This window comes from Penicillium manginii (assembly GCF_028828005.1).
Source record: "Penicillium manginii strain IBT 31320 chromosome Unknown utg000011l:1.0-1395921.0:1.0-1396616.0, whole genome shotgun sequence".
Classification (NCBI taxonomy): Eukaryota; Fungi; Ascomycota; class Eurotiomycetes; order Eurotiales; family Aspergillaceae; genus Penicillium; species Penicillium manginii.
The window spans coordinates 1,055,809-1,077,108 of record NW_026643112.1 but is presented as its reverse complement, the minus strand read 5'-3'; the positions used below and the strand labels follow the sequence as shown (position 1 = coordinate 1,077,108).

The window sequence follows — 21,300 nt, the reverse complement described above, 5'->3', positions numbered from 1 at the left end:
GAAATGAGGGTTAAGTTAAGATATGATAAATTTTGAAGTTGAGAAGAGATTTCCTGTGTGGGCGGCATTTGAAGCAAGCATACTTGATATTGAACTTCTCTAGTTTTCGACTGGTAATTATATGAACGAACAGTATACTTGAGAAAGAGAAGTGTCATCTCCGGCATCAAGCCCGTGGTAGGCATCTAGGGCTTCAATACCAAGCGACTAAACCCTAAAGAAACGAGCAATGAGCAGCGTGGGTGTTGGCACGAGGGCCCCCACATCGCCAGACACGCCCAAGACTTCTCAAGGGACTCCCCAGTCAGCGGCTCTCTCCGTCCCCACGTGTGCCTGGCCTTTGCCCCGCTCGCCCCGCTCGCCCCGCCCACCGTGTTTCTCTCCATTCCGCCGGGTATAATTTCGGTGCGAAGTCCTGTGGTTTTTTGCATTCTTCACATCTTGCGAGGTCTAGACAATACCTCTGTGCGCAGATCTGTCATGTTAATTGCTGCAGTCTTGGTTGGTCTCTTTACTTGGTGAGATCGACTCGCCAGTTGGCACTCCGAATTATCCCGATACGCAATGGACGACGCACCATTACCCTCCACGCTGGAGGTGAATGCGTTGAGAGACTCATTCGGTGATCGAAAGCCACCAGATATCACTCGAAAGATCACTGCTTGTGTTGCTTGCCGAAAGCAGAAGGTAAGATATGAGGTAGCTTCGGGTCGTACAGTAAAGCTAAAATGAAACTCAATAGGTCAAATGTCATATGCGTGATGGCAAGGTACCATGCTCACGGTGCAAAAAGAGGGGATTGCCATGTGCTGTCAATCGAAGCTTGCAAACTCTACTCGAGCAGGATGTGACGTGAGTACTTTTTTCCACTCTACCCTTATTTTCCACTGTCCGTGCCGGGCTAAGTATAATATTCTTCACAGGTGGAAAGGAGCAGTTGTCCAGAAGATCAAACGGCTTGAAGACGCTATCGCCAAGATAGCTACCAAGGTTGATATCCCTGAACTGGGAACAAAGACACAAAATGAGGATCACTTAGACTCTATGAGTCCACCCGCAGTGGACATGACCAACGCAGACATAGCAAGCCCGACTCCAGAATCCCCAGTCCAGGATGAGCAGCCATCAAATAACACCTGGGGGGGTAGTTATGGATCCTCGGAGTGGTCCAGGATCTATCCCGGCATCGTGCCTTTCCGATAATATCAGACCCGCAATGCGAAGTGGCTTATCAACGACTCGTCGACCGGATCTGATATCTACTGGTTTAATCACAATGCGTCAAGGACTCGCATTATTCGATACCTACCACCTCCGTTTGGATCACTTTTTATATAGGATCCTTGGTGACCACATCAGCTTGGACTCAGTCCGCAGTGCCTCGCCCTTGTTGACAGCGGCGGTTTGCACTGTGGGTGCATTACACTCGCCTTCTCAAGGCCAGCTCTTTGAAACTTGTTACTCGGAATTCAAAGGCTTGGTTTCAAGTCAAATATTTTCGCAACATGCAAACGAAGACGACATTCGAGGGTTATGTATTGGAGCATTTTGGCTGCACGAACTGTCTTGGGCGCTAATTGGGAATGGTAAGTTTACTTCATCCATTCCATTCATAGCACGAAGATTCTAATTTAATTCTAGCTGTGCGGGTTGCATCTGATATAAATCTACATAGCGGAATTTACAAGGCTTTGAAGGGCGACCGAGAAGGTTATACGCAAGCCCGCCTGTACTATCTAGTCTATGTCTGCGACCACCACTTCTCGATCGCATACGGCAGGCCTCCAATGTCGCGCGAGGGGTTCATTATCGACTCCGCAAGTAAATTGCTCGAAACAGAGAATGCGACCGAGGACGATGCCAGACTAGTCAGTCAGGTCAAGGAGTGGGCCATATTGGGTCAAATATTTGACACCTTTGGCGTGGACGTCGACACAGCTATCCATCCTCACATAATTCCGCAGCTCCGCCGGTACTCAATCGCGTTGGATACCTGGTACGCTGACTGGATTGAAAGCTTTCAAGAGAATCGCCGAGTGGGAAATTACCCGGCCAAAGGGGTTGGGTTTCATTTCCACTTCGCAAAGCTCTATCTTTGTTCACATGCATTCCGCGGTGTACCAGCCCTCGAGAATGCGACACAATATTTTTCTCCCGAGTTGGAAGAGATCGCTAATTCTGGTGTCCTTTCCGCCATGTCGATTCTTCGAGTCATTGTCTCGGACCCGGAATTTCGCTCCTTTATGAATGGTCTCCCTCTTTACTTCGACACGATGCTTGCATTCGCGGTGGTCTTTCTGTTGAAGGTGGCTACCAAGTATGCAGCTGTGATCCGGATCGACACGGAAAAAATCATATCCCTTGTTTCTCAGACAGTATCTGCCCTTCGAGAAATAACCCAGCCAATGCATCGGCAGCACTTGCTAGTCACAATCGCAGAAGGTCTGGAGAAACTTCTCTACAAATGCTCAGCTCCAATGCAATCAACCAACGAGGGAATAATGTATCAGCCGTCCCCAGCAATGGACCCACATGCCCAGTTCGATACAGCCTGGATGGAAAATATGGCGAGCTTTGACTTCCAGACCAGTTTTCCCGATCTAGATGAATGGTGGCTTCATTATAATGCGGCAGTAGGGTCTAGTGCACGGGGCATGCCATTGGGCTCATAATTTGGAATATATCAACACAAATTCAGAACAAGGTCGAAAACATCATAGTTCCTCCAACCATTAGCCTTTCCATCTATGCTTCTGATGGGCTTCGACATGAGAAGCGGAATATCCTGTTCGCTCAGACCGCCATGCGAGCGTAGGGGGTGATCCTTGACATTGGAAAGATCATGGTCGGACTTCTTGCTGCCAATGACGGCAAGATCCTTCGATATGACAACAATATCAGCTTCGCGGTCGAGCGGCATCTCGTACTTGCTCGCTGCATCTGGTCCGCCCAATGCCTCTTCGACTTCGGGGATACTCTGGCAGAAGGAAAGTACGGATTGCAACGTCGTGAAATCTTTCAAATAGACCCGCACGAATGAGCCAAGTGCGCCATGATGCCGAACGAAAGGATCCGTTATCGGGCAGATGACTCTTGAGAAACCCGATCCAAATTCAGCATTGATGGCTTCTTCCAAAAACAAGACGTTAGGCTCTCCATCACTGTTCGACTTTTGGCTCATTCCATGATCTCCGGTAACCCCGATGACAGGAGCAAGACCAGCCAGTGTCTGGAGTCGCTCGTCAATCGAGCCTATGAATTCATCTGCCTCTTTGCTTCCAGGCGCATGCTTATGCTGTATATAGTCAGACAGCGTAAGATATAGAAAGTCCGATCGTCCTTCCTGGAGTAATTTGATTCCCGCATCGAGCACGAATAGCGAGAGCTCGCCTGAATATTGACTTGGAGCAGGTTGGCCTAGCCATTCCTCCACATTGTCAATGCCATTCTTTTCAAGCGTACATTCAGCCGCGCGCTCCGCCGAAAAGCAGATCGCACCCTTGTTAAAACCATGTCCAATAATTCTCCGCAACTTATCTTTGGCAGTGATAGCAGCAATACGCACACCACGCTGATGCATCTGCTGGAGAAGAGTGGATCCTCTCAGAAGCGAGTCATCTGTTATCATCTTTTCCTCGCCTGTTTTTCTATCAAGGAAAAAGTTTCCAGCAATTCCGTGGACTGCTGGAGGTGCCCCGGTGATGATAGATACATTGTTCGGGTTGGTGAAGGAGGGCATGCAGCTTTTAGCTGTGGAATGGAATCCGCAATCGACGAATTTCTTGAATGTTGGTAACAAGCCTCTTTCAAAAGCGGACTCGAGATACTTCGGGTCGAATCCATCGATGCATATGACGACGGTGGGTTGAGTTGGGATGCGGTATTCCCTGGAGTGAAGCTTGAACTTTTCTCGGGATTCTGAATCTCATTAGATTTCGCTCTGAATGAGAGGGTGATCACGAACCTAGTAGGCATTGATATGCGATCTCTTCGTAGGCCTCGAGCTCAGGCACAACAATTTCTGGGTCCTTGGCGAGGTCATCCCATCTCCGGACGGCGAGTTTTGCACCAAGCCAAGGGTCCTTTTGAGCTTCAAGTACTTGCTCATTGGTGAAACCGCCACCCTGAAATAATCATTAGCTTCGACTTCACTTGGACTGGCAAGAGCTAATGTACCTGGAACCGGAGAGTTCTCTTGCTTGTCTCACTGAGCCCATCATGATAGGTCTTATCTGTAGAAACAAGATACCGCTTCGCCATGACATGAGCACCGACAAGCTGACAGATCCTTTCACTGAACCCGATCTGACGTAGATAAGACTCGCCAAGAACTTCATGACTTTGTCGACCAATGTATTGACCATCTGGCGTAATCATTTTTCCCATTTTATTAGCGGCAGGAATGAAACGGCCAACATCATGAAGCAATGCGGCAAGAATGACCTCAGGGTCCTGCCCGTATTGTGCAGATTGGACTGCATGATTTGCGCATTGAAGAGAATGAGCCAGTTGGGTGACTCGCTCGCCGAGATAATCGCCCTGGCCTTGAGCGTGGAGGAACTCGAATAATGTTTTGATCGTATCTCTTGTATGTTCTTCGACAGAAGGCAGAATCTGAGTCAACTGAGGAGCAGCCATTTTGAGATTCATATTTTTGGTGAATCCAAGTGCGATGTAGAATGCTTGACTTTGAGTGATATTCAACACGTTATAATAGAATATGTAGAAATTCCAAAGGCAAGAAGACCGGCAACTTTTGAAATGTAGATCCCACGTGCAGAACGCAAGTGTTTGATTCCTCTGTCTTTGAGTTGTAGTCCCCGCGATCCGTGGCGCTACTTCTGATGGTATGCAGGCATCGGTGCGAAGGCCGGCGGTCCGTGCAGTCGGGAAGAGCCTTTCCAAAGTAAAATGGCCGGAGTGGAGCAGTAAAACTGACGATCATTAAAAATATAGCGCGATCCGGACAATTCACTATACTAAAACCAAGGATTAGGGCCGTCGAGACTGGTCGTACAGATCCCGTTGGTTCCGGCGGCTTCAGGTACTTAAGCTGACCCGCAGCCATACTTTACGAAGCATTATTGCTTCAATTTCAACTCCAATTTTCAAGCGTCCACCTGAATTACTATGAGCTCCCTTACACCCGATCAAGTGGCCTTTTACCACAAGAATGGTTATCTCCTTCTACGTGTCGCAGATCACCAACTTGTGGACCCAACTAGCCTCGAAGAGTGGACCAGGGAGATTCAGGCCTGGCCTCGTGTGAAGGGTAAATGGATGCCATACGACGAGATTAACGTCAACGGCGAGCGCCAACTCATGCGAACGGAGCGCTTTGTGGACTTTCATCCTCAGTATAAGAGCCTCGTCTGCGGTGAGAAATTAGCTCAAATTCTCAAAGCCGTGTCTGGTGATGTACGTTCCCTGATATTCTGGGATTGGATCTTGACAAATTTGGCTGATAACCCGTGGTCTAGGACATGCTCCTCTTCAAAGACAAGATCAATTACAAACAGCCAAATGGCAACGGATTCAAGGCACACTTGGATGCCCCGGCATATGATCATATCGGCCGCATTGAACACGTCACTGCCAACATCGCTATTGACCCTGCAACCATTGAAAACGGCTGCCTTGAAGTTGTGCCTGGGTCGCATAAGATGATCGCAGAATTCTCCCACGGTGGTCAAATTACGTCTGAATGGGAATCCGCCCACGAATGGGTCTCCATCCCGTTGCAGCCGGGAGATATGATTATTTTCGGCTCTCATCTCGCGCATCGATCGGCAGAGAATAAGACCGATAAGCCTCGATCCAGTCTTTATGCTACGTTCCATTCTAAAAAGGATGGACTTGACCTCAGAGAACGCTATTACAAGCATCGGATGGAAATGTTCCCTCCTGAACATGGTAAGATTTACACCCATCACTTGAAAGATATCGAGATATCGGGCTAAATATGAACACGAATTTAGAGCGAGAGGAGGGCAAGGATTATTCGCAGGGCTACAAGACTTATGGATTTGCGGCACCTTTCACTACAATCGACCAGGGAAAAATGGCTGCCCCGACTCTAGTAGCAAACTAGTACTTGCTAAATGTTAACATATTCAAAATCCAAGCATGTTTCTACACCTTTCCAAGATTTCCCGTTTCGGTCCTGAAACCCGGATTCGGATATTTTGAACTTCCATCCTTCGGTTTCTCAAATTTGAATGGCCAAATTACCAATATTCACAGAGCCAACTTGAAGGAGTTCTTATCTAGTTCATGCATTAGCGATAGCGGGAATATCCTCGCTTACCCCAAGTTCCCGCGGGTTCAAGGACCCAAGTGGTCCAGGGTGTGGGGAAGTGGAATTCTTTCCCTCATCCGTCACTGCAGTTGATCCTTTCAATGACAAGGTGTTGAGTCATGCAGATACGCTGCTACTGTGATTGGAAGTAAACACCGATGGCGTCCGTTCTAGACTAAGAAGACAATTAAGTTCAAGTTTCTCGCAATGTTTCATTGAATCTTTAGTGTTCGAATTTAGACTATAACTATATGCCGAGGGAACCCCCAAGTAATACTATCAATCCCCGCTTCGGGTCTGGAATCTCCTCGTCTTGAAATTCTACCTAGGCAACAGGTGAAGCTTCACCTGCTCTTGCAACCAGAAACTCAACTTGAACACGTCTAAATTCTTGGGCTTCCATACCACAATTCTTCGATATGACTACGATTGAACTCGCTCCAACAGCAAGTCATTCTCACGCACATTCAGCTGACGGTAGATCAGGCGACCTGGAGCAAGATGGTGTCTCAACAGCAGAAGCCACAGCATTTGATGACATACCACCCAATGGCGGATACGGCTGGATATGCACACTATGCACATTCATGATCATTGTTCATACCTGGGGAATCAACGCAGCCTGGGGTGTGATACTTGCCTATTTCCTCTCACATTCGACCTTTCCCGGAGCAAGCCGCATCGAATACGCATTGATTGGTGGTCTGGCAATATCTCAGGCACTTTTGATGGGACCAATAGTTGCCGAGTCTAGACGAAAGCTAGGCACGACTATAACTTTGCTCATTGGAACGATTGTTGTTTTCGGTTCTTTGATGGCAGCATCATATTCCACGAAGATTTGGCATTTGTTCTTGTCTCAGGGTATTTGCTTCGGTATCGGGATGGGATTTCTCTATCTGACTGCAATGAATATCCTTCCCACTTGGTTTTCGACGCGCCGAAGCTTTGCGACTGGCATTGCTGGTGCGGGATCTGGGATTGGCGGAGTCGTGTATAGTCTCGCAACTGGCCACGCTATTGAAACGCAGGGCGTTCGGGAGGCGTATAGGATATTGGCTTATTGCTCCCTGGCCGCAAACTTGTTATCTTCGCTGCTGCTCAAGTCACGGGATACTCCTCCAAGACTCGGACAGGAACGAAAGCGCAATATCGATTATCGCGATTTGGGAAAACCGGAGGTCCTGCTGGTCATTTTGTGGGGTATAACCACCGACTTGGGTTATATTGCTCTCATTTACTCGCTTCCGAATTATGCTTCTTCGATTGGTCTTTCTCCACAACAGGGCTCGGTGACTGGTGCTATTTTGAACCTGGGCTTGACTTTAGGTAGGCCCTTGACAGGATATCTGAGTGATCGGCTCGGTCGGATCACAGTCCCAATGGTGCTAACGGGACTTTGTGGTCTGCTATGTTTCGCCATCTGGATTCCGGCAAAGTCATACGCCGTGCTGCTTCTATTTGCTTTGACAGCTGGTATGGTTTGCGGGACCTTCTGGGGAACGATCACGCCGGTTCTGGCGGAAGTTGTGGGAATGAGTCGCATGGCGTCGGTCTTCAGCGTCATCTGCCTTGCGTTGGTTGGCCCAACTACAGTCGCTGAGCCCATCGCACTGAGTCTCGTTAGTGGCGGATCAAAGTATCTTCATACACAGGTTTATGTCGGGTGCTTGTTCCTCGTTGGCTCGGTTGGAGCATGGTTTCTGCGCTCTTGGAAATTCTATGAGGTTGAGAAGAAAGCTGCGGATGAACATCAGAGGTTGACCTCGGAGAGTCCCAATTTCCCATCTTTCTTGTACTGGATAAATTTGCAAAGGCTATTTCTCAAAGGTCGAGTTTGAGGGGATGTTCGAATATGCGGGATTCCAGAGTCCTACTAATGTGCGTAACGGATGACCGAGCGAATCTGAAGGATTTCAGCTCCGGCAGTGAGTAGTGTTCAATGATAATCACGAACTTGGCTGATCTATCCGATACAAAGTACGCGCTGGAAGCAGGTATGCCTCATATTCCACTTCCTCTTCATCACCCTGGATGTCGTAATGGTAGTGCCCTCCTTTCGTATTTCCCTCCGCGTCAAAGCAGTGTGTATGTTCCATCCTCAGGCCGAGCCCTTCAGGATCGGAGCTATGAAAGACAGTCAAGCAAACAACAGGAGCCTCGAATTCATGATAAGTCAACCACTGTTTCTCCAATTGTTCTCGATCGCGAAATGGCAGGTCCTCCGTGTTCGGAAAATCGGGCATCACATGGAATTTCGCCTTCCCCTTCTTCAATAAAAACACGCCACCAAGACTAATTGGCATTGAGTCACCAAACGCATCCTTCAATCCGAAACGGATACAATTAGTGAAGTTATGACTCCCGACGCGACCCCTGGCCGTAACCTTGAGTACTGGGCCTGGATCACCGCTGGATCCGTACAAGTTCATCATCAGAGCACAATTTGTACTCTTAATTTTCTCACAGAAGGGCGACTTAGCCTCATCAACCTCAATGACACGGGTATAGTTCTGAACCTCGAGAGTAGACGCATCGCTGAATTCCGGATTGGGATGCTGCGATTTCCAAGAAATATTCGGAGCGAGCTCTGCGTTGTGGCCCAGATCTTGAAATGGAGCCGCTCCAGCGCCGAGGAGAAATCCTCCAGAAGGAGACATTTGCATTTCCTGGGCCAGCTCCAAAAGAGAGTATCTGGCGCCGAAATTCGGACTTGGAAATAGATTAGGCTGGCCTCCAATATCGGCTACACATGAGTTCCCTGATATTCCCGGAGCGGCCAACTTGAAGGGCGGCTGGCTTAGGTCTGGACATTGCTCCACGCTCGCGGAGGCGCTTTTGAAATTAGCTTGAAGATATTTTTCAATCACTGCTGCTATGTCCTCCAGTGGGGGTGGGCTGCGTGGGTGGATGGTGACTCTCATTGCGATTGCAGTTAGCGGAGCGGAATGGTGATTTCAAGTTGGTGTTGAAGAAGATGCGGCTGCGGGGTGCGTGGAATTTCCGAGTGACAACTTGGAGTGGATCTGCCGAGTATTGACCGACAAGCGTAAAAACCGCGGGGTACATTGGGGTATGAATTTCCTGTCATCAAACTTTCAGGTTTACTCCTCGACTGCCGCATATCATTGGAAAGCAAAGGATCACGGCCGAATCAAGGACTAAATGAATGGCCAACGCTCATATAATTATGAGTAGCTTTGACTAGAAATTAAGATGAAAGCTACACACTGTATTGAAGATCTGAGAGAGATAACATTCTGCCACTGGATACTATTGGATGGTAATTCTTAACGATGACGTCGAACAATTGAAACTTGAAGGGTCACCGGGGAGTTGTAATATGCAGTGATGCATTCAAATGCAGGATTAGATGCCGCTTCAAGTTGGCTATGCAGATCGAGCCCCCTGGGCATAATATACTACTACTTTTAGCACTACTAGTAGACGATGCATCCTCACCAACCTATTCCAACCCCGCAATCCCCTTCTGAATACTCTCCTGTATACTTGTAAACCCATCCACTCCATAAAAGCTCCTCAACAACCCCTCCGCCCTCTCCCGCGGTCCAACAATAGTATTATCTCTCGGAATACCCGCCGGAACATCAGGGATAGACTTATTCTCCGGACGCAGCGTGCGAAGCATAGCCACGACATCAGCCCAATGAGTTGACTCGCCAAATGCGAAAATCCGCTCAGATTCTACGCCTGGGTGTAGCAGCGCGATGACGAATAGTCGGGCTGTGTCTTCGACGTCGACGCGCCATTCTAGTTTCGTTAGGTTAGTGTGCCATTGGTGCTATCATGGGCGAGGCCCGGGCTGGTTAAATGTACGTACGCTCTGGTAACATGAATGCAGAAGCATCCCCCTTGAGTAATTGGCAGACGAAGGACATCGTTGAGCCGGCGATTTCGGGATGGAGGTATCTACCGACCTGTTCGAGCAGATTAGGCCCAATGATACTAGTACCCTGGAACGGATACTCTGTTTCCGGATAGCCGGGTCCAAGAGTGAGAGGGGAGACATACATTGAAACAAGGCAGGACAGAGTTGAAGACGAATGAAGGGCGATTCTCCTCAATCCACGCCCAAGCCTGCCGCTCACCTTCTGTCTTGGATGCTGAGTATACGATCATGGCTTTCTTCTGCGGGTCGGTGTTTTCGTCCCATGCTGCGGTGATAGCGGCGTCGTTCCACGTATCTGTATAAATCGTCAGACATACTGTTCTGTTCTGCGCCGAGCCCGCAAACAACAACTTGGCTGAACACTCACTGGCATTGAGGGTTCGCCCATTGGGATCAGGCCAAGTCAGATACGTCGCCGTGGACGAGGAAGCCAAAATAACCCTCTTGATAGAAGACCTGCGAGAGGCGGCTTTCAAGAGATCTTGCGTGGCCTGGACGACCCATGGGATGACGGCGTTGGGATCGTCATTGAACGAGACATCTGAGGCCTAAGATTAAGTGGAATGAATTAATGCACGTTTGTAATTTGATGGAACGATTGCTCACTGGCTCTTCTTACCAAATGAATCAGTCCATCGACTCCCTCGAGCGCACGTTCAATCTCATCTTGATTATCGAAAGATCTTATAAGCGCTGTTTCAAAAGAGTTTGGAGCGTACTTGGTGGCGAAGAACTCGTTTAGCCACGGCTTGTCGGTCCGGAGTGTGCCCCGCACTGTGTAGCCCAGGGCCAATAGTTGGTCCACGACGTGTGCGCCGATGTAGCCATTCGCTCCGGTGACAAGGATTCGAGAGCCTGGGGGGGAGGGCGTAGTTGGAGGGGTCCATTTTTGCGGAATTGAGGAGTTTGAAGAGGGGGATTTTTTTAAGAGCTGTGAGTCGGAGGATTATAACAGCCTGAAGGATCGCTCACCGGACTCGGATAGCATCGGTTGATTTATCTACCTACTGGCAGCTCCGGGTCGGTTTACTAACTAGTTGGGGAAGTGTGGATACAGGACATGACTCGGAGGGAGATGGAAGTGGAGTTCAAGTTTGGGGCGAGGATGGGTTGAGTCTGGACGTGTTAGTGTGGAAGAATGTGGAACTTGAAGTAGATACGCAGAGTGTGGCATCATTGATATTGACGAAGACAAAGCTAGCTAGGATAGAAACTATGGAAAACCCCCACATTCCCCGTAGATATTGATTTCTTTTTCTCTTGACATCTACTCATAATCACGGAGATGTTCCCAGCAACATACCCTCATTAATCCATTCATCGTAAGTCGTAGTCGTAAGTGGTAGTTCCAGAGAGAACCAAAAGAAGAAAAGAAAAGGAAAGGAAAAAGACGAAGGAAATCAAACGAAAACACAAAGCCCGCCCCATTTTTGGGGTCGGAAACAACAAAGAAAACCCAACACCGAATCCTGTACACAATCACATCATCGCCCAGTTAAACCACATAAGCGGGTCGCCGGCTCGAAGAGCGATGACGGTGATGCGATCCACCAGAAGAGTGGCCCCGACGACTGGAGTGACTCCGGCGACGAACATGAGTCTCTTTAACAACGACCTCGCGCGAACGAGTATGGATGAAGAGGGCCCAGAAAGCAGTCCAGCTGAAAAAGACGACCTCCATAATACCCATGGCGAAGCAAGTCTTCAGCATAGCGCAGGTCTTGTTCAGCTTGTATTCCGGGCTATTTATGCGAGCGCCGTATTCGCCAAAGGGGCCCAGCGAGACCCAGACCGAGTTGGTGCCGCCTTCCCAGTGTCCGCAGTCGGAATTGGCGATGAAGCGCAGCTGGTATACGGCTGCGATGAAGGCGCCGAAGAAAAGCATGTCCACGAAAGAGACGAAGATCGCCGAGCGCTTGGTCGAACTGTACCGGATCAGAGTGTCTAGACACCAGAAGACGGCTAGGACGCTGACGATGAACATGACCAGGATGTAGGGCGGAGCGAGGATGTTTGCTTGGAGATAGCCATGGACGAAATAGGCCTGGAGGAGTCGAGGGTTAGCTGTGATTCTAGTTACGGGGGGAGATTTGCGCGGGCGGGCGCAAACGGAGGTCGCAAGTCGCATCTGATCACATACCAGAATGCCGATGATGGGAATCAGAAAGACGATTTCCACCAGGCGGTTAAAGATAAAGAAGAGGCTGCCGAACATGTTTCCGATGGAATAGATCTCCGAGGATCGCGATTGACGGACCGAACCGAGGAATGTGAGAAAAAAGTCTAACACTGGCAGTCCTCTATCCCTGGTAGTATATTTCGAAGAAGGCCAGAAATTGGGAGTACAAAGAAATTGAAGTTGTTGATCTCAAGCTACACCAGCATCACGTGGAGATGGAAAACAATTGGGATCGCAGCGGTGTACAGAGTACCAAAGACTGGATGCGATGCGATGCGATGCGATGTGATGCAGGAGATGCCGGAAGGATGGAGAAGGGAAGAAAGAAGAGGAGGGGATGGGAGTAAAAGAGCGTCATATTGGGCTGACGGCGGGGTGTGCGCAAGAGGAGGCTGGGAACAAAACTAGTTGGATGGGATGGCTGGGTGGCTGGGAACCTGGGCAACCCTCGTTGATTCACCCATTTTAATTAGCCAGACTCCTTCAAGTGTCATTCAGCCCCTCCATTAATTTAATTAATGTCTTGCATGGAGTTTAGGGATCTAGAAGGGCCAGCTGAGAGGATCTGATAGGGCCTGAATGCATTACCTACCTTGTACGGAGTAAAACTAACTGCGGATGCGTTGGAGTGGCAACCAGTGGAGTCGAACTCAATGGCAATGCACATCACTGCACACGGGAAGTTAAGCTCAAAATTCTATGCTATGATGCAATTCACCTTTTTAATTGTTTCACTCCGTTTCACTGAACATCCCATTGTTTCAATACTCTGTTTGAGGTGGATCTCGGGAAATACTTGCTTCTACCATGGTAGGTCCACTTTATACTAGTATCTACTGTTTTTTGGAACATCCATGGATTCACTCAGGTTCTCGGTACAGAGAATTTATCAGGCAGTAAGGCCAACATGGCAGACCCTGATTCTCTCCACTTTTCTCCCCACTTTGTCTACTACCTTAGTGGTGACCTGTGGATTATATCCCGGATCAATGGCCGAGCACGAGTGTACTTGACATAGACACGAAATATCCCGAGCTATTCATAGAAAGTAACTCAATTTGGTGCTTCTCGGGTATATCAACTGACTCCATGGCTTATATCAACACCATTTGAGGTACAAAGTACAATGCATATAATCTGCAGATGCAACCATCGCAGGTGATGAGGGATCTCATTGGCCCTTGGGAAATAGTATGCTACACTTTAGTCCAATTTAGTGCAATTCGGTATAGTTCGTGAGTCATCTCAATACGAACCTAGCTACATTCAACCCATCCTAGCATCCAAGTCTTTCCATCCTCAACAATGAAGAATGGCCTACTACTACTACTACTACTACTACTACTACTACTACTACTACTACTACTACTACTACTACTACTACTACTAGCAGTATCATATCTACAGCTAGTATGACTACAATCGACGTCAGCCACTCGATCTCCTTGAATATTCTTCTTGGAGATCCCCCCCGATTCCGTCTCATCCTTTCACTACTCATATCACAACGGCGATACAATTCAAGGCTCCATCTATATCAAATCGGATCACGACCTCAACTTCGAGTCTCTAGACATCTTCCTTATAGGTAAGCCTAGTCCTCCCCATATCCAGACATTCAATAACCCCCCAAATCCAAAAGTAATTTACTTATCAACGCTCCAGGCGAAGAATCCACCTCGCGACACGACCGGAATCCCCGCCAATTCCACCACGAGCAATATCCAGTCCCTGTCACCGCACTACCAGCAGAGAAAATCATCAAAAAGAACCAGAAATACTTCTTCCGCTTCACATTCCAAGTCCCCGACACAATCTCACCAACATCCTGCACCCACCCCGTGGAAAATGAACTCACTCGACAATTCCACCTCCAAGCCCCTCCAAGTTTCGGCGACCCCGACGTCGCCGGCTTCGGCGGCAAACTACGAAACGACTACGCACCATCAAATTGCAGAATCGTCTACACAATCCAAGCAAGCCTCACCCGTCAAAGTCTAGCCACAGAAAGGAACCAGATGATCCTACAGAAAAGTCTCAAAATACGACTCAAGCCTTCATCCACGGCCCTAATCCAGCCATCTCTTTCACCAATCTCGCCATCACCATCACCGTCGCCGTCGCTGGCACCCCTCACGACATCAGCATCAGCAGATAGCGAGACCCCCCCCACCAACAAACAATCGACATCTACGAACAAATCCCAACCCCAATCTCAAAATCCCTCTCAATATCAAAATCAAAGTCAAGGACAAAAATAGGCCAACTAACAACAACAATCATCGCCCCGCCCCGCTTCGACATCCCCGTCCGCGAAACAGACGCCTCAGTCCGACAAGCAATAAGACTAACCCTGCACTACGAACGAGAACCCAATTCGAATGCGAATGCGAATCCGAATCCAAACTCGAATAATCACAATCAACACGACCCAGCAGGGCTACCAAAACCCCCACAAATCCAATCCCTCCGCGGCACCGTCGTAGCAAATACTTTTTTTACAAAAACACCCCACACCAGCATCCCGCGCAAGAAACGCGACAGACTAGGCACTAAGCTCAACTACGCGGAGAAAGTCCTTACAGAATTCACGCACTCGATTACGTCTTTGTCATGGGCTGCTAGTGAGAATAATAACAATGACAATGACAATGAAAATGACAATGACAGTCTAAGACCGAGTCAATCTGATTCTCAAATTGAACAGAATCAGAATCGGAATCAGAGTCCAACGCGCTTTACTTCAACGCTTCTTGTTCCCGTCAAATTGGCGCACCAGTTTATCATCCCGACATTCCACTCTTGTCGGATATCGCGCACGTACACGCTTGTTTTGCGGTTGAAGGTGCAGGGTGCGGCGACTGTTGAGATTGCAACGCCGATGTTGATGGCGCCGGCGGAGGACTTCGCGGGCGTTGGGACGCAGTTGGGCGGGGGTAGTCCGCCGCCTTATTCTTTCGCGAGGAGTTATACGGCTACTAGTAGTGCTAGTAGTACTTTATTTGATGGGCCGGGCATGGATGTTATTGAGGGGATTGAGGGGCAGGGAAGGAACTTGTAGCATTCAGTAACGAAATGCATGGATATCATATCGAGATGGAAGAAAAGTGGTCACCTTAAGACGTGAAACGAAAACGCTATTCTATAATCATACAACATCCTTCACAGATGTAATGCAATGAAATCATAAAATCAAGGCAGAGTAGATCTACTACACCCGCCCTAAACATCGCGAATGGGGGTATCAGTCAGCGGTCGACCCTGGCCATGCGCAGTGGGAGGTGTACTCGTAGCCATTCCCACGCCAGCGCCGGCACCAGCACCAGCACCGACAGGCACATGAGTCTGCGACTGATACGCCGTACCACCCGCACCCTCATACTGCGGCGGGTAGTATCGATTCACATTCTGCTGCGAGTCATAGCCATGCTGCATCTCGTATCTGCCGACATCCTCCTCGCTAGACGACCAATTCCCGTCCGGATCATGATCATGTCTCCGGCGACGCTGATAAGGTCCCGCGACAAACGGGTTCCCGTCAGCACTATACGCCCCTGGTCCCATCGGCGCAGCCGTCAAATTCGGATTCGGATTTGGATTCAGCGGGGCGCCAGCGTTCAGATTATCGTTCGCGGGACTGAGTCGGTCCGTCTCTGGGTTATGTAACGCTTCCTGGGACGACAGTAATTTCATGTTGAGCGGGTCGTTCGGGTGTGCGGGTTCGGTGCCCCAGGTTCGGATTGGGTAAGCGCGTCCTTTGCGCCAGGACTCGGTTATTGGGGGGGAAGTATTGTCTGTATGCGATCCAGGCGCAGACCGTGCCGAGTAGGGAGCCGGTTATCACGTCGAAGGGGTGGTGACGGGCGTCCATGATGCGGGATACAGCGACTAGGGTTGCGGCGAGGATGGGCGTCATGCAGACGAGGGCTTTCCAGGCTTCACCGCGGTTGTCCATTACGTGGAGTTTGCCGCCGAGCCAGAGGGCGATGTAGAAGAGGCCGGCGAAGGAGGCTGGGTATTGTTAGCATGGGTATCGATGGGAGTGGCAATGGCGATATTGCTTGGAGGGTAGAGGGAGGGTAGTTTCCACGTACAACTACTGTGACCTGCGTTGGTATTAGCTTTGTTCTTCCATTTCTAAGCGGGCAGAGGAGAAGACGGAAACACACCTGATGGCCAGGATCGGAAACCATCCTTGATAAGCTTGGGATCTCCCGTGCAAATAGTCGAATTGGACAGTCCATACACTGTGGGATCAACACTCCCCGCCCTGGGCTGGCAGCGGTCAATGAGATCCGGTCTCGGTTTGCCGCACGCCGTCTTGAGTGCCTGGGTAATGACAAAGGTAACCCCCCTGGGAAAGCAACAGACCCAAGATACCACAGTTCATCTCCCAAAGGCGATCCTTCCAGCGCCAGGGCCCGCGCAGCTTGCGCTTGCCGGAAACGGGATCCTGCGGCTTGCTGTGGGAGAAGATGCCATCGATGAAGAGGGTGTAGATGATGATCAGGACGAGAGGGAAGGCGCCGGAGATGCAGAGGGCATAGTACATCGGAATGCGTTCGTGGACGGCATATGGATATTGCAGGGTGTAGTTTTGTAGGGCGAAGTGTTGGTGGTAGGGTTCAAGGGAGTCGAGGATGGCAAAGCCGATCACGCAGGCACTGGGTGGGTTAGCGGGTCAATGAGTGGAGGTGGTGGAGGTGATATACATGAGGATGACATAGTCGAAGATGTAACTGGAGAGGTGTTAGTCTGACCTGTGATCAAGTTGGAGTACCCAGGTATCAAGTAGTACCTGAAGAGAAGAAAAGCGGAGGGGAAACTTTGAAACTTACGAAATAACCACGCGCGGTCGGAGACGCCGCTTGGAGAAGGGCAATTTGGCCGGGATCTCCATTGTGGAAACCAACACAGTGCCCAGTATAGGAAGAAAGAATAAACCCCCTTGGGAAAGAGAGAGATAAGAAGGAGAAAATGGATCTCAGATTCAAATTAGGCAGACAAGGAGCGGTCGCGTGCCTGAGCGCCAACGAGGCTGGGCGTGATGCTTGGCGGCGATCGATCTATTAATTAGTACTCTTATTATGTACTGGGGGTTAATGGTATATTTATAAACTTGGAATAAGTATACCAATGGCAAAATGGAATCAAGCGCCCTGGTGTGCATATTACTTATTATGAATCTACGGTAGCTGGTCACTATGGAGTAAGGTGGCTGAGTTCTCGCACTCGGAGAAGAGTCTAGACTGATGCCCGCTGATCGTCATTATTGGCCCCAAATGAAATGGGGAAAAGAAGGGACAAAAGGGACAGGACCAGAAGAAGCGTCCGCATAAGGGTAGGCTGCCGAATTTGCAGACAACGTGGCTGGACCTCCAACTGCCATTTGTTTACTCTGTACTCTGTACTGACAGGGTTATTGGAGAATCTGATACCCTCGATCCACTCCCAGGCAGCATCATTAAGCTAGTCCTGTACGAAAGTTAGAAGAATGCTAGTAATCTTAGGGCAAGTGGGCACGAGCCATCACATGGTCCACTTAAATATCAAATTGGATAGTAATACCCCGTACTAATACCCCGAATACACCGACATGCCAACAGTGCACTGTATCAATCACAAAGAGACACGAGACACAGAGCTATAACAGCAACTTGTAAACACCGAAATTACCACTTTGTCCGCTTTTTAACACACAGTGATGAACAGACCCAGCCTGGAAAGAACCGAAATGTTAGCGCCCATCAACATCTCACCACACAGAGGGATTCACGTACGGAGAAGGATTGTAATCCTCGAAGAAATTCAACTCGGTGCGTCCGGCATTCTTCATCTCAAAGGCAACACTTTGATCACCAGGGCAAGCGAATGTCGAAACCACATATGAATTGCCCGGAGAAACTGTAATCACCCCCAGGTCTTCCGCAACAGCTGGGAGGTTGCTCGATGTGGTCGATGGGGTCACTTGACCAGACAGCTTGGAAAAGTCGATCATGCCATCGCCGCTAAAGGTGAATGCTGCGGTCTCCAGATCCTGCTGTTTGGGGAAGAGAAAGACCAGACTGCACGTCTTGCCAGTGTCTGATGCCGGGATGTCGAAGTTGAAAACACTTGAGACTGTCGACGTCACAGTGCCATTGGACCCTGTCCCGGCGGTGTTGCCAGGGGAGGACGAGTCAAGGGTGATGATCAAGTGAGGCTTTTCATGGTTGCCCGAGAGGTCAGTAGGGCAGCTGCCGCTTGAAGAGCCGGTGGAAGATGGAGTGCTGTGGGAAGTAGAGGTGGCCGAGCCGCCACCAGGGGAACCACCAGGGGAACCACCAGGGGAACCACCACCAGGAGAACCACCACCAGGAGAGCCTCCGCCAGGGGAACTGCTACCACCGCCAGGAGAGCCTCCACTAGAAGAGCCTCCTCCTCCACCAGGAGAACTACCTCCAGGGGACCCTCCGCCAGGGGAACCGCTACCACCGCCGGGGGAGCCTCCACCTCCACCAGAGGAGTTACCACCAGGAGAACCACTACCAGGAGAACCACCACCAGGAGAGCCTCCGCCAGGGGAACTGCTCCCACCGCCAGGAGAGCCTCCACTAGAAGAGCCTCCTCCTCCGCCAGGTGAACTGCCTCCGGGGGAACCACCAGCAGACGATCCGCCACCAGGCGCAGGACAACTACAGCCAGTGGCAGTTTGACTTGCGCACTCTCCTCCAGAAGGACCTCCTCCAGGTGAAGTACCGCCTGGCGAAGTACCACCGGGAGAACTGCCACTAGGAGAACTGCCACTAGGAGAACTGCCACTAGGAGAACTACCACTAGTAGGAGAACTGCTGCTAGGAGAACTGCCGCTAGGAGAACTGCCGCTAGGAGAGCTTCCACTAGGGGAACTTCCACCAGGAGAAGTTCCAGGAGATCCGGAGCCACCGCTGGATGAGCCTCCAGGTACTGCTCCGCTAGAAGGTGAGCTTCCACCGGGTGAGGTGCCACCAGGTGAAGTGCCACCTGGGGAACCTCCAGGAACTGCTCCGCCAGAAGGTGAGCTTCCACCAGGGGAGGTGCCACCAGATGAAGTACCGCCAGGTGAGCTTCCACCAGGTGAAGTGCCACCTGGGGAACCTCCAGGAACTGCTCCGCCAGAAGGTGAGCTTCCACCAGGGGAGGTGCCGCCAGGTGAAGTACCGCCAGGTGAAGTGCCACCGGGCGAAGTAACACCGGGAGAAGTACCAGGCGAACCTCCACCTCCACCTCCACCATGGCCAGGGCCAGAGCCAGAGCACGAGTCAGTGTTCAATTGGATACTAGAGCACATAGTGACGGAAGTGCTGTTCGTGGTATAAACATTCCGACCATCATTTTGACCAGTCTGGCAAGCAATAAAGGCTGCGGTATTATTAAACTCCAGCTGTCCGGAAGACGAGATGGAGAAGCCGGGGGTCGGCGTAGCACCCTCGTCGCACTGGAACTGGGTAGTTGGAGCTAGAATGGTATGTGAATTAGTCGATCATCCCACATACTAGTACCTCTCTGCAGGAACGAGTGAGTCAAAGGTGGTAAGTATACTTACGGGTGAGGATGCATCCACGACCAGCAGCGTCGGTGATTCCACCATTGGAATCGATGCAGAAGGATGATTGCGGCAGCGTGTTGTCGCCAATACGCACCTGGCCATCTCCAATCTGGCCGAGGTCTCCGGAAAGATCCCCAGTTGAGGTCAGATGGAAGCAGCAATTATCACTGCGGCCGACGAGAGCGTTTGTGCCGGCGGCGAAAGCCGCCATAGCAACGAAGATTTTCATTGTAGAGGGTTTATCGGGTGAATAGTATATAGCGAATGAATTTTTATAGTTTAGGAAAGAGGAAAGATGGTTAACTTGAAGGTCAGTCCTCCTTCAGATAGAGGGGGAAGAGGGATAGATGGACGAGGATGAACCAGGAGAGACAGGAAATGCCGGGGAACAACACTTATATGCTACAAACGGCGAGAAGAGAAAATACGGGTTACGACTGCCAGTGCATCCGCTCGAGCGAACAGAATAAGGGCTCCGGGCTATACCTCCGAGGGTTAAGACAAATGATGAGCGAGAAGTCGACAGCGGAAGACGGATAGAAACAAGGCTCGACCTCTCAGCGTCGAGAAGCTCTGCATTGATATTCGCTGTAGATTGCGTGGTGAGCCAATTATCACTCCTCTTAACCAGAAGAAAAGATGATTATAGAACCCGAGCCCAGTCGGAGATGTCATCCGCAAAGGACAGGGTAGACGTCATTCTTGAGCAGAGCCCCGATGTTGGAGGCGAGGAGAAGATCCATATGAGATGCTCCACTGCGACGGGATAGCCATTAACCATTACCGGTCTTGTGAATTATTGGGTCAATTGAATGCGAGTAATTTCCGGGGCGGTGCCTGTGCCTGAGTAGATACTCTCGTCGCGGACCGAAGAATCCAGGGCAGCTTGTTTTCAGTGGCGAGACGGGTGTGACCACGGAACATGGCATGGTTGCCCTTCGCAATGGCTGAATTCCCTGGATAATCTGCGGATGGAGCGGATGATTCGTTAGCTTTGATGGGGTTGTGATGCAGTTTTCCTTTACATTGATTCCCGCCCTTTGACGTTGGATGGTTTGCAAGGCACCAAAACAGGTACCCAAGGCCCTGTATCACTTCGTAGAATAAGCAGCCTGTCGGCGATAGAAAAGAACATGCCCACCCGATAAATTGAATGGGATGCCTCCGGCGCCGAGGATCGTTGAGGTATACTTAGTAGTAATATACACCAGAGTATCCATGCCAGGTGATGAGCCGGAATTTATTCATCACGATATAAGACGCTGGTTGCTGGACCCTGGCGTCATGTGAAGACAGCTTAATTTTGGCTCCGCCAACGATCGTTGTGGACTATTTTTGTACCCAGG

At 50.0% G+C, this 21,300-nt stretch overlaps 8 protein-coding genes across 8 annotated transcripts; 3 read left to right on the top strand and 5 right to left on the bottom strand.

Moving 5' to 3' along the window:
- Positions 1 to 564: 564 nt before the first annotated feature.
- On the top strand, positions 565 to 2,672 carry N7533_013678 (Zn(II)2Cys6 transcription factor; the record flags this gene model as incomplete). Its single annotated transcript, XM_057110328.1, has 5 exons — positions 565 to 687; positions 743 to 852; positions 924 to 1,144; positions 1,287 to 1,586; positions 1,642 to 2,672. 5 exons carry the CDS (start codon positions 565 to 567, stop codon positions 2,670 to 2,672), a joined length of 1,785 nt encoding a protein of 594 aa, XP_056953030.1.
- Positions 2,673 to 2,683: 11 nt separating this feature from the next.
- N7533_013677 (uncharacterized protein) lies at positions 2,684 to 4,638 on the bottom strand (the record flags this gene model as incomplete). Its single annotated transcript, XM_057110327.1, has 3 exons — positions 2,684 to 3,918; positions 3,965 to 4,124; positions 4,177 to 4,638. The coding sequence occupies 3 exons, from the start codon at positions 4,636 to 4,638 to the stop codon at positions 2,684 to 2,686; spliced, it is 1,857 nt and encodes a 618-aa protein (XP_056953029.1).
- Positions 4,639 to 5,130: 492 nt separating this feature from the next.
- Positions 5,131 to 6,091, top strand: N7533_013676 (phytanoyl-CoA dioxygenase family protein; the record flags this gene model as incomplete). The annotated part of the gene is made up of 3 exons (XM_057110326.1): positions 5,131 to 5,418; positions 5,481 to 5,913; positions 5,979 to 6,091. The coding sequence occupies 3 exons, from the start codon at positions 5,131 to 5,133 to the stop codon at positions 6,089 to 6,091; spliced, it is 834 nt and encodes a 277-aa protein (XP_056953028.1).
- A 626-nt stretch (positions 6,092 to 6,717) lies between these two features.
- On the top strand, positions 6,718 to 8,139 carry N7533_013675 (MFS general substrate transporter; the record flags this gene model as incomplete). The annotated part of the gene is made up of 1 exon (XM_057110325.1): positions 6,718 to 8,139. One exon carries the CDS (start codon positions 6,718 to 6,720, stop codon positions 8,137 to 8,139), a length of 1,422 nt encoding a protein of 473 aa, XP_056953027.1.
- Positions 8,140 to 8,247: 108 nt separating this feature from the next.
- On the bottom strand, positions 8,248 to 9,222 carry N7533_013674 (uncharacterized protein; the record flags this gene model as incomplete). The annotated part of the gene is made up of 1 exon (XM_057110324.1): positions 8,248 to 9,222. The coding sequence occupies one exon, from the start codon at positions 9,220 to 9,222 to the stop codon at positions 8,248 to 8,250; it is 975 nt and encodes a 324-aa protein (XP_056953026.1).
- Positions 9,223 to 9,764: 542 nt separating this feature from the next.
- N7533_013673 (NAD dependent epimerase/dehydratase) lies at positions 9,765 to 11,196 on the bottom strand (the record flags this gene model as incomplete). Its single annotated transcript, XM_057110323.1, has 6 exons — positions 9,765 to 10,069; positions 10,140 to 10,272; positions 10,331 to 10,503; positions 10,576 to 10,756; positions 10,828 to 11,063; positions 11,181 to 11,196. 6 exons carry the CDS (start codon positions 11,194 to 11,196, stop codon positions 9,765 to 9,767), a joined length of 1,044 nt encoding a protein of 347 aa, XP_056953025.1.
- A 507-nt stretch (positions 11,197 to 11,703) lies between these two features.
- Positions 11,704 to 17,287, bottom strand: N7533_013672 (phosphatase PAP2 family protein; the record flags this gene model as incomplete). Its single annotated transcript, XM_057110322.1, is given in 6 exon segments — positions 11,704 to 12,252; positions 15,616 to 16,155; positions 16,205 to 16,398; positions 16,557 to 16,741; positions 16,755 to 17,051; positions 17,226 to 17,287. The coding sequence occupies 6 exon segments, from the start codon at positions 17,285 to 17,287 to the stop codon at positions 11,704 to 11,706; spliced, it is 1,827 nt and encodes a 608-aa protein (XP_056953024.1).
- A 791-nt stretch (positions 17,288 to 18,078) lies between these two features.
- Positions 18,079 to 20,183, bottom strand: N7533_013671 (putative GPI anchored cell wall protein; the record flags this gene model as incomplete). The annotated part of the gene is made up of 3 exons (XM_057110321.1): positions 18,079 to 18,106; positions 18,168 to 19,863; positions 19,952 to 20,183. 3 exons carry the CDS (start codon positions 20,181 to 20,183, stop codon positions 18,079 to 18,081), a joined length of 1,956 nt encoding a protein of 651 aa, XP_056953023.1.
- Positions 20,184 to 21,300: the final 1,117 nt, after the last annotated feature.